The sequence below is a fragment of the Cyprinodon variegatus genome, unplaced genomic scaffold (assembly GCF_000732505.1).
Source record: "Cyprinodon variegatus isolate N-32 unplaced genomic scaffold, C_variegatus-1.0 Scaffold456, whole genome shotgun sequence".
NCBI lineage: Eukaryota > Metazoa > Chordata > Actinopteri > Cyprinodontiformes > Cyprinodontidae > Cyprinodon > Cyprinodon variegatus.
This window is the reverse complement of record NW_015150909.1, coordinates 506,361-523,169: the sequence shown is the minus strand read 5'-3', so window position 1 is coordinate 523,169 and position 16,809 is coordinate 506,361. Positions and strand designations below refer to the sequence as shown.

The 16,809-nt window shown below is 41.0% G+C and overlaps 2 protein-coding genes across 2 annotated transcripts in view; one reads left to right on the top strand and one right to left on the bottom strand.

Moving 5' to 3' along the window:
• Nucleotides 1-8,680, bottom strand: part of ubald1 (UBA-like domain containing 1) — an 18,687-nt gene extending 10,007 nt beyond the window's left edge. The window contains exons 1-2 of the mRNA XM_015389385.1: nucleotides 8,387-8,680; nucleotides 7,788-7,847 (exon numbers count right to left, since the gene is read on the bottom strand). Coding sequence (XP_015244871.1) covers nucleotides 7,788-7,847; nucleotides 8,387-8,494 — 168 coding nt within the window. The 5' untranslated portion in view covers nucleotides 8,495-8,680. The remainder of the gene's footprint in view (nucleotides 1-7,787; nucleotides 7,848-8,386) is intronic.
• Nucleotides 8,681-12,122: 3,442 nt separating this feature from the next.
• On the top strand, nucleotides 12,123-16,269 carry LOC107093972 (forkhead box protein J1-B-like). Its single transcript, XM_015389352.1, has 2 exons — nucleotides 12,123-13,119; nucleotides 14,793-16,269. Exons 1-2 carry the CDS (start codon nucleotides 12,529-12,531, stop codon nucleotides 15,636-15,638), a joined length of 1,437 nt encoding a protein of 478 aa, XP_015244838.1. The 5' UTR covers nucleotides 12,123-12,528; the 3' UTR covers nucleotides 15,639-16,269.
• The last annotated feature ends 540 nt before the right edge of the window (nucleotides 16,270-16,809 follow it).

The window sequence follows — 16,809 nt, the reverse complement described above, 5'->3', positions numbered from 1 at the left end:
CTCATAAACACATCTGGTCTATGCAGCCATCCCACATGGAGTCTTGTTCCCTGAAGCGCTTCAGCCAAAGTTTCTCTGGCTGCCTGCATGTGTGTGTGTGTGTCTGTGCAGTCTCCTTGGTGTGCGGTTAGAGTTCTGGGAAGCCGTGCTCCTGGAAACATGCAGAGCAACATGCTGGAACATGCAGGGAGCGCAGGCCAAGCCCCTTCAGATGTGGTTGAATGCCTGGCATGGCTGTATGACACATGGGTACAAACACACACTCACAGCTGCATGCACGGCCATTTACAACATCAACAGATCCAGACATGATTTAGTCAGAAATCTTTGACGTTTACAAACAGAAGAGAAAGATAATCAAAAACGTCTGTAGGATGGATCGGAGCAGAGGTGATCACATTTCTCCTGTAGCTGAGGAAACACACTAATGTGTCTCCTAGCTAAAAAAAGAAAAAAAGCAGCAAAATGGAATAAAAGATTAAGATGTAAGACAGAAATGGAAGCAGACACTTGTCTGTGTCATCATGTTGGGATTTATGAAGGTAATTATAGCCCTGCTCTGCTGCTTCAACACACATTTCTCATGGAGATGAGAAAAGTCAGGATTTCTAGAAATCCTTTTGACGAAGCCACGCCTGGACACCCAAACCCACTGTTTGCAGTAACCAAAAACACCTCCCTAAACAGAGACGCATTAAAGCTGCACAGACTGAACCGTCCTCCTTCTCTCCTCCTGCCTTTCACCTCCTTTTATCACCACCCAGCAGCAGCGGTCCCCTGTACTTTGCTTCAAACAGACTCTGCCCGAGCGGTCAGAGCCGGACAGCAGCCCTAACTTTAGGTTTAACCAGGATCTTTTCTTTCAATGGACAGTTTTTGTGCAGAAACTATAAACTAATTTAAGCCCAACTTCTTTATATTTCTGTGGAGAAACTATAATACTGTATAACAAAGTATCACAATACCTCAAAATATAATGGCGTGGAAGAAGTTGAGCCTTGTCTTAGCTTTGTAGAAATGGTTTTCCAGCCAAAACTCTACAGATTTTGTCTAAAAGCAGCTGCTCTGACAAAAACAACACACATGAAAAGGAAGCTTTGTGGTTTGTTTTGCGTTCCTCTCGGCTTAGTCACATGATAGAGTAACATGTTCCCAGACGGCAGTCGAAGTCATCCAGCTGAACTACTTCCTGCTCTGAGGTCACAGGAAGATTCATCCAGTTTAAATTACATGGAGAAAAGTCTTAACATGGAAATGCTGCCATCAAAGTCCAGGACTTTGCTGAACAAGTTTGATCAGCAAAGATTGAAAATAGCTAAAGTTTCCAAGAAAAGCTAAATTTACAGCATGGGCTTTAATAATGTGTATCTTTGTATATGTACAGTTGCTCCATCCTGCCTTTGTGTTTAGATGATGAATTGAACAAAGCTCTAGAAGCTTGGATGGTGGTTTTAAGAACCAACTTTTTCTTTAATCTGAACCAGAACTTCCTCCCTGGCCAGTCTGCTGGGTTCCTCGCTCCTCAGGGTGCTGGCTGTTCTGTAACGTGCTAAAGAGACTCTGAAGCAAGAAAAAACACAGCTGCAGTTAGACTGCATAACAATCCATTGAAAATGGGATTGGTTTTCCATCTAGAACAAACTCAACGACATGCCTACAACCAATCGCTGCTTAAAAAGGAGCCCCTATTAAGTCATACTGTGGATTGACAATGGAGGCTGGCAAATCTGAAAAAAGAAAAAAAGATTTCCCTCTGGGAAACCTTTTCAAATCCTCCCAGCAGTAGAAACTGCAAATCGACTGATACAGTTTTTTTTAGGCTGATTATTTTGACACCAGTCAAACTGATTAAAATGTGCTGCTGATTTTTTTTACAGTTTTATTCTTATATTGAGGAACGCAAGAAAAAATAAATTAAAACAAAACCCTAAATTCAACCGGAAGATGTATCACTCAACGAAATCACTTTTGATTTTCCTTTTACTTCACAATGTTCTTCTCTGCGTTGAATTCTCATGGTAGAACAAATACAAGGAAGAGTGCTTAAAACATCATGTTAAAAGACTTAAAAGGTGTATGAATACTTCTTCTTCATGCATATGAGTCAGGAAAACCACAAGCAGCGGGAAGAAAACAGAAGGGCTAAAGAGAGAGCTTGGCCTTCTATCGCTAAGGAGTGTATTTTGGATGGGAGGGAGCGTCACATCCTGTAGGAATGTGTTGTGGCTGCGGTGTTGGTATGGGCAACGCGCGTGTCTGTGTGTGTGTGTGTGGTAAATAAACCTGGGAGTTGACAGGGTGGGGCTGCAGAAAACACAGAGGAGGTTGGATTGTGATTATGGCCTGAGTGTCTATCATGGGAAACCGATTCAAGCTACATCACACAAACACACAACGATCAATCTGCTGAACGCAGCCTGGAGGTTTATCTCCTCCGTCCAAATGTGGCGTTAAGACCAACTGAAAACGATATCTGCAGAGAAAAGGCTGACTTTAGCCTCAGACTGAAAATTAGCTCCAGTTTTAAACAAGACTGGATGAGTGACGCCACTGCCTCTAATATTTTACTATAGCTCCAAGTCAGGAAGGTTATTTGTCATCTATGATGAGGATGAAGACTAGAGCCTGTTCCTATAATCATGCATTAACCAGTGATTGTGTTCAGATGGAAGAGGCTAAAAACAACAGCACTTCTGATGCCAAATATAGACCTAAAAAGGCAGCCAGGCTCACCGAGTCTCTTTGGTCTCCAAAAAACAAAAGCAGAGAGTGGCTCTCTGAACAGCGACTACAAACCAACTGACCTACATGACATCGAAACCTGCCATGATGCCAAAAACTGCCAGGGGCCCCTGGGTACAGGGCCCAGGCTTCCAGCCAAAAACAGCAAATCCCAAGGATGAGTTCAGTTTGTTGTGACACTAAACACTGATGCAACAGCCATTTACAGCCGCAATATTGCTTCATGTTTAGACGGCCTGGGGGAAGGGAGAGATAGAGGGTGAGAGAGATAGAGTGTTATGGGTAAGAGCAAAGTAGATTAGTTCTGTATAGTGAAGCACGGCGAGGTCCGGTAAGCTGCAGAGGGGCTGCAGCACGGCTCGGACTCATTAAACGCCCACACTACATGAGCTTGGAATGCAGGTTGGTAGAGAAATAAACAAACATTCAGGCGTACACAGAACAACAGAAGGAATGTGATTGTAGTTATGCAAGATTGCATCAATAGCAACACGTAGATGTTCTGCATTCTGACTCATTATCAGAGCTTGGCTGATAACTCGGCCTGATCTGGTGTTCGGAGCCATGGAGCTCCAAATAGAAGCTCCAAATTAAAGTGAGGCGTATCAGGAGCTGCAAGGAAGCCCCCCCACTTCGACTTACTGCTGAGGTGATGAGGGAGGTACTGCCTGCTGGTAAAGACTAATGGGACAGTCCTCTGCTCTGGTGTCAGGAGATACATTACCCAAACATATCATTTTATGTTTTAGTCACTATTTGATGTCAGATTTTCCACACCTGCTCTTAAACTGTATGCCTTTAGGATATTTTTGGCTTGGGTTGAGGAAATCAGCGGTTCTGTTGTATCCACACACACACCCTGTCGTTAGAGATTAATTATTCAATCAAACACTGAATGGAACTGGTTCTTGATCAGCAGGCCAACTCCTGGAAAGTCTGCCGATATGTTTGGTATAAACATCAACCAACAACGTTCACTCTGATTCACTTTGTTTGGGTTTAGCGATAACCAGATAAAGGTTTGAGGATGGGTGCTTTGATAAAAAAAGTGATAATACTATAGTTTATTTCCTCTGTTTGATTTAAACCCTGACTTCTGCATATAAACATACATTGAAAATAGGAATTTAATTAAAGAATTTAGTTCTCAGAAGTAGCGGTGTCCCAATCCAACATTAATATAGATATCAGTCCAATATTAGCCAAAAAACAAAGTAATAAAAGCCTATACCATTCATACTAATGTTGTATGGGGGGATTTATTGGTTTCAGACAATTCTCAAAGATACAATATCAGTATCTTATCGGAAATAAAAAAAAGTTGCATCGGGACACCCCTTCAAAATACAAACCTTTACATTATTTGCATATTGTTTATATTTTTAGTCTTAAACCAAAACAATAACAGAATAAAAAAAATCCCTTTTTGTTTTAAGAAATACTGTTCAGAAACACTGAATAAGTGACCAAACACAGTAAGGCAACCCAGCCCACTATGACTTTCCTGCAAGCTACAATATACATCTAACAATGTCCCCGTTTTCAATGCTGCAGTTGCAAGCTTATTGTAACATTTGGCGAGGTTTTAAATACATTTAAGCCAGAATATTATTCATATTTAGCTTTGAAGTCCTTTATTTTAACAGAGAAATTAATTCTGCCTTGAATATTGAGGTTTTGGGAGTAGCACAGCCAGAGAGCTGATGGGAACCTATAAGAAAAGCTAACCATTAGGGTGGTGGGGAGGAGGTGGCCACTTTTGAGTAGAACATAAGATTTATTTTAAATTAGACATTTTACTATCTTTAGAGAAATGGCTGCAAAAACTAACCACTAATGTTTGGAGACGTGTGGAATGGAGAGTCCCTGTTCCTGGTGCAGACTGCTGATTTCCATACTGGTGGGAGCGACAAACTCACACAAACCAGGAACTACAGGATTTAACACAATCTATGTCTTCAGGATAATATGCTACACTTAAAGGTATAGTTGAGGATCTTCTTTTTTTTTCAGGTGGATCCTCTAAATAATTGGTCCTCCTAATTGTCAATCATTCTGGTGATATGTTTACATAAGGCCATCCTACATGCTCGTCCCCATTTTCACTTACCGGTGGTGAGTCTGACATAGTGGAAAAATTGCAAACATTCTTTTGGAAAGTAAGCCTGTCTGATTGATGCAAACAGCAACTTTTAAACAGAGAGTGCATGAGGAGAAATGGTCTCATGCATGCTATTGCACGTGTTTCAAAAATTCAGAAAAACCCTCTACTATACCTTTAAATTGCATATACACTGCTTCCTAATTCGAAGTGGCTCTGTTTGCCTAAGCTGCCTGAACATACAGAGAATAATAGTTAAATATGAGCCTGATAATTACAGAGGCAAACAAAATCTGATGCACTGCAGATAGAAGCTGCTGTGAAAAGACTGAATAATGCTCATGTTTCATAACCTTCATCGGCCGTGTGTTTGCTTAATCTCTGCGTTACTCAAGCCCAGGTGAGTCTCGCAGGACGGCTCTCGTACTGTACGTCCTGCTGTATCATGTGACAGCTCTCCGTTTTTATCCTCTCAAGAAACTCGAGAGATTCTCTGTTTTTTTTCCCCAACAGATTTTCTCAACTTGTGATGAGAAAGATATTCATTTATTCAATTGAAATAAAAAGGACTCCCTATGCAATAGAAACTGGTTTGTATTTTGTTTCATTCGCTCCTTTTTATCCTAAAAAACTGAAGTAGGCTGAAAAATACGTACTTATCAAACAAAAAATATTATGTGTTTTTTTTTTATGTTTTTCTCCATTTGTAATGTTTTGCCTCAGGAGAAAACAGCATGTACTATGCAGGAATGGGTCAGTTGCTCTGTTAAAGCGAAAAGCCACTCACTGAATGAACACAGAAAGACACACAAGGGGCCTTAAATAGCTAAATCCTGTGAATCTTAGTTGTGTTTTTCAGATGCTCGACAGATAAAAGCTCTCTGAGCCTCTCTTATCGGAGCAATTCACCGTAGATAATGAAAGAGACAACAGCTTTGCTTTGTGACCAGACATGCAGTGATAGCTGCACATCCGGCCTACTAAAGTGACAAATGCAGTAATGTTTGCTGGAATTCAATAGTCTGGTTTGTACTATAAAGTTGCTGGTGATTTAACACTGCCTTTTAAAAGGGGACCAATAAGACCCCCTTTTTACGAGTTACAAGCTAAACGTTTGATAAAACCCAAAAGTACAGAGAACTGAATAAGTCAGAGCTGAACAACAGCAGTTTGACTCTCCAGGAACTCACCCAGGGAGATTTAAGCACTGAGCTTTAGATCTTCGCAGATCTATCAAAAACCTCTGGGTGGTCCTTCCAATGAGAGGCCGACTGAATGCCTGCACATAAAAACAGAGCTATACCAGCTGCAACCTAGAAATCTAACCAGGTGGAAAAACACACTGCAAGTTAGAATTCAATGATTGGAATCCAGTTCAAGTTCTAACATCCTATAATCTGTTAGCTTGGTGAAATGATTCAGGGTTTTCCTTAACGGGTTTTTTCCCCCCATATTTTACACTGACGCTTACAGCAGATGATGGTCCACTGCCACTCCCTGTACGTCCGATTAAACGTACTCAGAGCAGAGAGCCAAACAGAGCTGGATGCCACGGTAACACCATGCCCCACTACACGGACACCATCAACATAACAGGTGTTCACTAACATCTAAAGGCTAGGCTAGGTTTGAATACATTTATTGGGACATAAATGAGGAAGCTGCATGTTCTGGTGAAGCATCGTATAAAACACTTTTGCTTTCTTAAAACCAAATTGGTAAAGGCGAGGTGTAAAAACTTCCACTGTAACAAAAAAAAAAAACAGTTCATAAATAGAAGAAATAAATACATAAATTTATTTATTTTTTTTATTTAAACATGAATTCCTGTCTTTATGTTTGTGAAACAGGGGGTTTAGTGGAAATCTTATGACTGAATAAAAGCTTCTTATTGTTTTTTTTTTTGTTTTTTTTTTTTTACTTTTTAATGTCAAAACATCAGAGCTTGAGCAAAACTCTGTATTTGAGAAAGTAAAATGTACCATCGTGCCACAGGCTAGTCATGTTACTGCTGTCTTTGGACTTATGAAGGATCAAGAAACCAAATTACAAAATAAAAAATAATCCTTCCTTACAAAAATTTTTTCCTAAACCTTAAAACAGTTTGGAACCTGATATCAAAGGTTTTTCCTCTGCCTCAAAAGCAAAATCTTAAATCTCACATACACATTATTCTTATTAACAGTTTGGCGACTCATCTTAAAAAGCTCAATTCTAATCACCAATGCTAAGAAATACACAAATACAATATTTTTTTTCCTAATCTGCAAAAAAGGCTCCAAATAAAAATCCAAAAAACACAATAACAAAAACAAAAATGAGGCCTGATATGGCCTATTAAATTGGGAAGATATAAATAATTAATGCTGAAAAGAATGAAACTGAAATTTTCTACCGTATTTAGTTTGTGAACTTGTTCAATTAGCATTTAATCAGCCAAGCTTTTCAAAATTAGCCTTTATTTAAAAATAAAAACACCTTTCAATACAGAGAGGATCAACATAAAAGGCTTAACAGAAGCATTTTTGTATATCCTATAGAGAGATTTTTATGCAAGTAACTGCGTTTTGCATTCCGTATATTTTGATTCTATTAACGTAATTGAGGTTGGAGAAAAATAATCCTTCACTGTTGACACCTCTGAATGTACACAGTGTCTCTCCCCCCCTCCCTCCCTCTGTGTGTGCAGTGTGGCTGCTGCTGGAGCTGCATGCCTGGCTCTGTGTTTATTTCTGGAAGCTCACAACATGGCGGACATGTGCTTTGTTATTGTTAGTACAACATCGTCTCCTTCCTCCTCTATGGTTTCTATCGCCCCATAACAACAGACTAAAGCACAGGACAGCCCATCTCAATGAGAAAAATAGGTTGGAACGATTTGATGAACACAAACAAAGAGAGTAAAATCCTTTTTTTTCTCCTTTTTTCTTTTATCTTCACTCACCATTTGATGATGATGGCCATATGGAATATTTGTTTCTTGAAAAAAGGCACTGAGGGCAGTCTAAAAGAAAGAAAAGACAACAGCACAGCAGTTTATATGCGTTAATTTTCTTCTTTTTTTTTTGGACGTCGTTTGGCAGAGTGTAAATAAGTAAATTATCCTAAACTGGTAAAAACAAAATGGTTAATACAAAGCATCAGAGTTCTCATTTGTAGGCCAGTCTGTACAGCATTATTGCATAATAGTACCCTGGCTTCGCCTGTGAGCTGCTGTCATGTGTCGGATTACAGTATTTAATCTCGGGTAAAGTCTAATTGGATGTGCCTTAACCTTGTGTGTTATATTATTGTTCTGTATATTGGTTTCCTTTTCCTAAACGAAGCAACGATGAAATGAGCCGTCCCTGTTAAATTTGCTGAAGGAAAGAAAAAAAGAAGAGTCGCGTTTTGTTTAAGTACAAAATGTTTTTTTTTTTTCAGGTGTCGACAGTGGCAGGCAGGGCAGCCGTTAGGAAACTAGCATAAACATTAGCTTAGCGCGTGATGCTAACTCAGCTTTTTTATTATTATTTTTTTCCTCTCTTTTTTTCGTCTTTTTACCTCAAACTGCCAATGTGCCGCTTGCAGGAGCTGTTTCGCTTGGTCTGCCGCACAACCCGCCGTCAGGACGAACTGGTTAATCATGACTTGGTGTTTGAGTTCATCCATTTTTCCACCGATGCGCGTCCGTTTCCTGCTTAAAAAACTCGCCGCAGCTGGCTTCTGAGGCAGACTTTCCGTCGTTCTGGGCTTATTTCTCCTCTATCTTCTCTCTTTTGTTGTGTTCCGTCTCACTCTACCTCACTCATCCACCATTACAGCCGGTTGAGCAAACACAAATATTTACTGTAGGAGCGGTAGAGGAAGGAACGGCGCTTGATTGACAGATCGAACCAGCCAATCAAGTAGGAGCATCCGCTCTAGGGAATTGTAGGCGCTTCTGTTTTAAACAGATTGCTGTGGGGTAAAAAGTTCACGCCTAAACCCAAACTAAAATAGCTTAGTTATAAGACTAAGATTACTTAACATCATTAAACGTATAGGGGTCAGAAACCACCTCGAAAGGTACCCGCTCCGAATGGATATGCGTTTGTTTTGGACTACAAATCCCGTGACCGTGCGCTTTGTTTGTAGAAGACCCAGAGGGTTGACTTTTGTGAATGACGGCCTTTCTCATCCAATTCCCACGCGCGCTGTGGCACTCGCTTGCCAAATATGGTAAACAAGTCCACCATCACCAATAACATGGGCCAGAGTTAAATTAAGTACATCCAAAGTGGTGATGGCAGCGTCGTGCCAGCTACTCTTTGCGTGGATCCCTTGAAAACTGCAGTGCGCACACATGTCAGTGCGGTCTGCTTCGAGGCTTCAACCGCACACATCCGCAGTTCTTCTTTTTGTTTCCGCTCATATCAAACGGGTTTGATGGGAGGGACATTGTTTGATTTAGTGAAATATCACAATAAACACCTATTGGCTTTGTCCAAATTTAAAAGGGTTTCTAACAATAAAAAAAAATGCAGTTGGTAAACATACATATCCTTTTTTTCTTAAGAAATGGGTTTTAGATTTTTTTTTTTTGTTGCGTTTCATCTGTCTAAAACTAACTTAATGACTCAAAGATGTGAGGTTATATAATCCTATATTGGTTCTTTATTATAGAAATACAGATGGTGGGAGACAGGAAATACTTCCGCTTATTAACGACATTTTCTTGTAAAGGATGTGTTTACCACACTAAAAAAAGAAAAGTCTTCAACGTGTGCCGCTTAGGATTGTGGGTAAGCGTAAATTGTAAACATTGTAGTTTCTAGCTTTCTAGTGCATGGCCGGCGGGTGGAAATACAGATGGGAAGCAGAGACACCTGCTGGTGATTCAAGGGATAGCATTGTTGGAGAAAAAACATGGTGCAAAAAATGGTCAGTTTTTATGGTCAGTTTGACACTTTGGCAGCCCTTTAATATCATACAGCATAGGATTTGAGAGAGAGATATCTGTCCCATCACATTTCTAGTTTTTTTATATCAATAATTTAACTACTTATATGCTGATTGTAACAAATTTTAATACTCAAAAGTACCCACCACACATTGTCAGACTTACCCCACTCCAACCCCTTTCTGCACATGACATCTTATTCCTAATTGCTATCTCTTAACTAAAATCTTTAACATTAGCAGCAATTTGGCTTGATGCCTATGTGAGGAAACAATATTTTTGGGATACTTTTCACATCATGAGTCCAAACATAAATAAAATACAATCTATAACAATACAATTTTATTGATCTCACATTGGAGAAATTTAACTCTGCATTTAACCCATCCCCTTGGGAGCAGTGGGCTCCCACCATGCAGTGTGGGGTTGAGGGTCTTGCTCAGAGAGCCAGATTGGCAGTCTGTGGGAGTGAATAGAATAGAATAGAATTCAGCTTTATTGTCATTACCATGTTACAAGTACAGAGCAACGAAATAAATTCTCTGCATGTAACCCATCCCCTTGGGGAGCTGTGGGCTGGCATTGTGCAGCGCCCGGGGAGCAGTGTGGCATTAATTGTCTTGCTCAGGGACCCAGAGTGGCAGTCTGTGGGAGTGGGGCTCCAACTCAGAACCCCAGGATTCCAAGCTCTATGCTCTCTATGCCACGAGGCCGCCACTCACCCTAATGTAAACTAGAATAGAAAATAGAATAGAAAATCTAATGTAAATAAAATAAGTTAAATAAAATAAAAAAAAACAATAAAAAGCTGCTCCACGTGAGAAATAATGGTTCGAAACCCTTTGAAACATGGCATCATGCTAAAGTTGGGAGTATATATGTCTAGACCCTAAAACTACAGTGTCCCCAATAATCACAAGTGATTAAATGGGAGGAAGGTCACTAACTTTAGACAATTGAATGTATTGTGAATAAGATTGCACTGGAAATGTGTTGTTAGAGTCACATTTTTCTCAGCCATTATCTCCACACATTTTAAATGTAGATAATCAGATGCTTGACAGAAAATGTGATCAGACCCTGATTAGTAAATCTTCTCATAAAGGATCTTTATTGCACACATTTAATTGACACTTAAAAGCAGAACATCTACATCGATAAGGAAGTTGAACTGCAGAAATAATCCACATGATGGCAGTGTTCTTTTTATAGTGTGATCAACTTGTGCAAACCAAAATCACCCCTTCCTGGTTTTTATGACTATCTTAAGATCTTAGAAAATCCTCATTTATTTACTATTATTACTGACATAATGAAAATCAATATTTATTGTTTTTTGTAATTTTTTTTTTTTTTTTGCGTTGAACAACAACAGAAAATGATATAATTTGGTTACAAACGAAAAGTTGATTTTTGCAACTTTAATCCATTTAGACATAAAGTTTGTGGCGCTTATGTAATGTAAAAATAAAGAGAGTTAGACATAATTATGGTGTTTTTTGCACCATTTCTATTTTAGTCGAGGAGTAATGGATGAATTAAAAAGTTTTGGTTGATAAAGTTAGGTACCGGTAAGTTTTTTTTTCTTTTTTGGTGGGATTTTTTAAATTCATGTTTTAACGGGATGATTGTAAATAATAATAATAATAATAATAATAATAATAATAATAATAATAATAATAATAATAATAATCACATCATAATCATCATCATCATCATTTGAAATAAAAATAAAACAAATTACCCTCATCATTTAACAAAAAAAGTCGGTATTAAAGGAATATGTTCAAATAAAACATGTCACCCATCCTTGATATTTTTTTTTCCCCTTTTTCTAATTCCAACCAGGACCTTTATACTGAAATTTATCTGACCCATAATTGCTTGTCTGTTGAGAGAAAAATAAGTTCTCAAACTGTTTTGGAAATAGAACAGTGCAAACTTTTGCACATTAAGGTGACAAAATGTGAAAACGAGTTTTTTTTTTAATGCATTTTATTAAATGAGGTGACACTAAAGAGTTAGTGCAGAGCGGGACGCACGGCGCCTTTTTCTTTTAGCGCGTCTTGGAGCCATTACGCGCGCAGCAAAGGTCACATTTAACTTGTTTCAGGCATTAGGTGTTTGTTCTTATGGCTGCACTCTTTTCCACTCATCTGAGTGGGAGAGTTCAACATCTGCAGGCCTACAGGGAGAGGTGGGGGTGTTGGAAGAAGGTTGGGGCTAAAAATGAAATATCTGCGCAGCCAATCAGCAACCCCCCCTCGGGTATTTAAAGAGACGGTGGGCAGTCTCTTGGGCTTAATGAGAAATTGTATTCTTTTCAACCTTTTCAAAACCTCACATCTTTTGCTCTTCTACATCCAGCCCATAGAGCTGCCCGTCTGGATGACTCAAACCCCGCTTTGCTTTCAGCTAATTGTCCTTTTTCTGGAGCTCCGTGCGCGCTGGATGCTCCTCTCCCTCCCCCACCGACTTGTTGCGCACAGAGGAGCGCCACTGATCCCTCAGAGAGAGAGAGTGAGGCAGGAACCCACTGCAACAGGTGCATTCACAGCATCCTCCCCAGCTGAGCACCAGGGGTAGAGAATTTACGCATCCTTTTTGCGGGGATTTCAATCAGAGGCGCTTTTGTTTGTTGGACAACTTTAGATTTTGTGTTCTCGTATTTAACTGCTTTTATTTTTATTTTTCCACTTGAATCAGTGAACCCAAACTTTAAATGCGTCAGTAAGACCTGTCCGGTCCTTTGTATAAAGCCAGAATGCCCGTTTTATCGAGTCCTGACATTGCCAACAAGTTTAAGGAGAAATGGCTGGCTGCGTTCCCGGAGGATCAGGCCGGCGGCTCTGACTCTGCCCCCCTGGATGACAGCCTGACCAGCCTCCACTGGCTGCAGAATTTCTCCATCCTCAGCGCGGACCCGGAGCGGATGGTTGGACCCGGCCCGGACTGCTCATCCTCCCAGCACCAGCTCTTCTTCAAACGCTTCCCTAGAGCCGGGACCGACTCACCATCCAGCCCACCTGCTGGGGATACAGCCGCCGCCGGGATGGCGCTGTACCCCGGCAGCCCTGTCACCTCTGGCAGTGAAACCACCGCTGCACCACCGCGGTTCCCCAGCTGCGCCCACCCAACATCATCCTATCCACATCCACAGATCCAGGTCCAAGCGAGCCCGCTGGTAGAGGTGGATTACAAAACAAACCCTAAGGTCAAGCCTCCATATTCCTACGCCTCTCTCATCTGCATGGCCATGCAGGCCAGCAAACAACCTAAAGTGACTTTATCCACCATCTATAACTGGATAACGGAGAATTTCTGCTACTACAGACACGCAGAACCCAGCTGGCAGGTAACCGAGCCCGGATAGGAGTCTGTTTATAATTAATGAGTCTGACAATGCTGAGTTAAGGTGGGGGAGGCTTAGCAATTGACTCCAGTGTCACCATCACACACACACGCAATGTTAGGAGTCCAGGACAACAAGCAGATCTTTTCTTTATTTGAACAGGTAAAATGAACAGGTGCTAAAACTTTTTTATTTATTTTTTTTATTTTGTATAGGTGACAAAGCAGCAAATCATCATCAAGTCATAGGAAAGTCTTATGGGGTTTTCAAAGTTCTTAGAAAAATAAAATATAAATCACAGAAGCTGTAAAGAGTTCAGTAACTTAAATATTCACAGCTCAGGTGAAATTTGGTCTTTTTTGTGAGGGTAGGTGAAAGTAAAATAAAAATGAAAAACATTTGTCCTTCATGAAAATAAAAAAAATTTGACAGAAGATTCAATTCAGTTTATTTCCATTTCAAATTCACAACACATGTAATCTCAAGGCACTTCACAGTTCACCAGATCATACAGTCAAATTGATTCAACATTTTCTATCTAAGGAAAACCAGTTGATTGCATCGGCTCATTGACTTGAAGGCAATCCCTCACACTAAGCATGACTGTAGCGACAGTGGAGAGGAAAAACTCCCTTTTAACAGGAAGAAACCTCCAGCAGAACCCGGCTCAGTGTGAGCGGCCATCTGGGGTTTGAGGCTGACTGGGGTTCAAGGAGACAGAAACCGAGATACAAAAAGCAGCTGTAAAAGGCGAAAGTCCAGGAAACACACAGCCAGGCAGACGAGCTCTGAGCCAGCTTCCATGTCAGAGGATATCAAAGGATCAGAATATACTGAATATACTGTGTCCATGGTGAAACATGGGGGTGGCATCATCATGCTGTGGGGAGGGAAGCCAATCAGAATTGAAGGAATGTAGAAAAACAACCTGAGATTGGGACAGTTTCACCTTTCAGCAGGTCAACTAGCATCCAAACAGAAATACAGTGAATGGGTTAGATCACAACAGCTTTGTGGGTTACAATGGCCTAGTTAAAGCCCAAACCTATTTGCAGCAAAATAATAAAAAAATATATTTTCACTAACAGAATAAAAGGATGGTAGATCGAAACACCAAAATTTTAAAACTGTAACAGACGCAAGAGAAGAATTGACCCACGAGGGCAAGTTTTGACAAGTTTTCCTTGGTCAAGACAATTTAACCAAGAATCATATAACCTCAGATTGGTCTATTGGCCAGTCAGATAAAAGTAAGATAATATATTACTTATATAAGCTAATGTTGGAAGTTTTTGGGGTCACCCAGACTTTTTATATGGCCTCTTCTTTGAGTTTACATAGGTGGGGATGAGGGGACAGTGGCTGGAGGAAGCATTTGTATGTGTGGATGTGTTTTGTGTGTGTGTGTGTACATATGTCTTAATGAGGGCTCCTGAGAGAGCTGGCAGCTAAGCACAGCTGATCATGTTTGAAATGCTCCGAGCCGCCTGTTACTAGAAAGCCTCATTAGGTACATTTGCTTCCCTATACAAACAACAACAATATCCCCAACGCCCACTCCGCTGTCTACTGAAAAAATTGACTTTTTTTTTGTGTTTTCGCATGACTGATTGTTACTTGTGTCTGTGACCATGTTGAATGTGTTTTTTCCTATTTTTGTTTTCTTTCTGGTGCAGAACTCGATTCGTCACAACCTGTCCCTCAACAAGTGTTTCAAGAAGGTCCCCAGACAGAAAGACGAGCCTGGGAAGGGGGGCTTCTGGCAGATCGATCCTCAGTACGCGGACATGTTTGTCAACGGTATCTTCAAACGCAGGAGGATGTCCGCCAACCACTACAGCAGCAGCAGTGCAGCACAAAGACAGAACAAGCTGGTTCAAGGCTATCACAGCAGCCAGAACACCTGTCCGTATCAGGTGGTGGGCAATAAAAGGAAGCACCTGTCCTCTAAAGACCATAGCAAACTAATGAGATCTACAGATTCCCCTCTTTTAGCCATGGAAGCTAATAAAGCAGACAGCCTGAAGGGGGACTTTGACCTGGCGTCTGTGTTCGATGATGTTCTCGACGGCAGCTGTAGCACCTTTGAGGATTTGGATATCAACACGGCGCTGAGCTCCCTGGGCTGTGAGATGGAGGTCTCCATGCATGGGAGGCAGTACGCAGCAGGCCTGGGGAGGTGGTGTGCAACCGGAGACATGAACCATTACCAGTCCTACAGTTACCTGGAGCTGAGCGGCGCTTCCATGGAGAACTCCATCAACATAGGAGAACTCGGTGTGCCTCAGCTGCAGCAGCCGTCGCAGAGGCAGCAACAGCTGGAGCAAGATCAGCTGCTGCAGGGACATCTTCATCTGCAACAGTTCGACGAGTCCGCCACGCTTTTCCCAGAGCAGCCGGGAGAGGCAATGCTGCAGCCGTGGGAGGAGATTAAAGAAGAGCCGCAGGCCATTCCTCTGACTCTGGATCAGGGTTTTGGTCTTTACGAGGGCTTCTTCACAGAGATGCAGCAATGGGAGTGAGTGGAGAGCTGTAGGTGAATTCAGACTTTAACCAACATGAACCAAATACTTTATCATCCAGTCAGTTAGATGAGCTTAATTGCTGGTTTTGTCTCTGAATAAAATGAACTGAAATGTAACCCAGCTACAGATCTAATCTCCCTCTGAAACCTTCCAACATCCACTGCATTATTTATCTACACTGATGAGCCATAGCATCAGGGATAGCAGTCTAATTGAGAAGGACCTCATTTTGCTTGTGAACTAGCTCATGAAGAAAACAGAAAAAAACAGAGTATGGACTGTGGATCATTGGTCCCTGCTGGGAACAGGTTCTTTGAACTGGGAATTCTATCCAATCAGATCAGGATCTGAGCTATAAACTGATATAGATGGTGTCTTCTTCTGATCACTTCAAGGTGATGCACTGCGGCGTAATAGGGCTCATTTTGGTCAATGCTCCATCTGTAGCTTCATATTGTGCTTCACTGTTCCAACTTATTTTCATTTCATGCCTATGAGCAAATAATCTTTTATCCAATTACTTTTTCCAGTGCAGACCAGTTTAAATGGCATTGGAGTAATCTATTTTAGTGAATTATACAGATAAATAGTTATAAAAATGCCCATATCTTATTACCAAGATGTTCACAGGTCAAGTCTCTTTGCATACTGGTCATTCCAGATCTTTGCCATTTCGTAACCCATTTCCCTTCTCCATTTTGGGCACAACCCTCTGTTGGTTGTTCTGAGCCAACCTGTGTTACTTGTTATCCACCTAGGAGCGTTATGTTCTTGTTTTAATAACCATCAGGGTCACAGTGGGTTAGGGTGCCTATGTCCAGCAGTCTACGGGCGACAGGCGGGGTATACCCTGGACACGTTGCCAGTCAGAGACACACGAGGACACACAACAATGCACAGACACACTCACGGACAATCTAGAGACACCAATCAACCTAACAGTCATGTTTTTGAGCTGTGGAACGAAGCACCCAGAGAGAACTCACACATGCATGGGGGGACATGCAAACTCCATGCAGAAAGAAACCAGGACCTTCTTGCTACAAGGCAACAGTGCTAAAAACTGTGCCACCGTGCAGTCCTGTTATGGAAGCCTACAATTTAAAACAAATTTCTGCCTTTTACTTTAAGCTTAGCTTTTTACTTTAAGGAAATGTGTTGCTATGAC

Excerpts from the sequence above, each read along its gene's own strand:
- LOC107093972 (XM_015389352.1), top strand. The coding sequence starts at position 12,529 with ATGCCCGTTTTATCGAGTCCTGACATTGCCAACAAGTTTAAGGAGAAA. Across the intron at positions 13,120-14,792 it reads ACGCAGAACCCAGCTGGCAG|AACTCGATTCGTCACAACCT; the intron begins GTAACCGAGCCC and ends TTTCTGGTGCAG.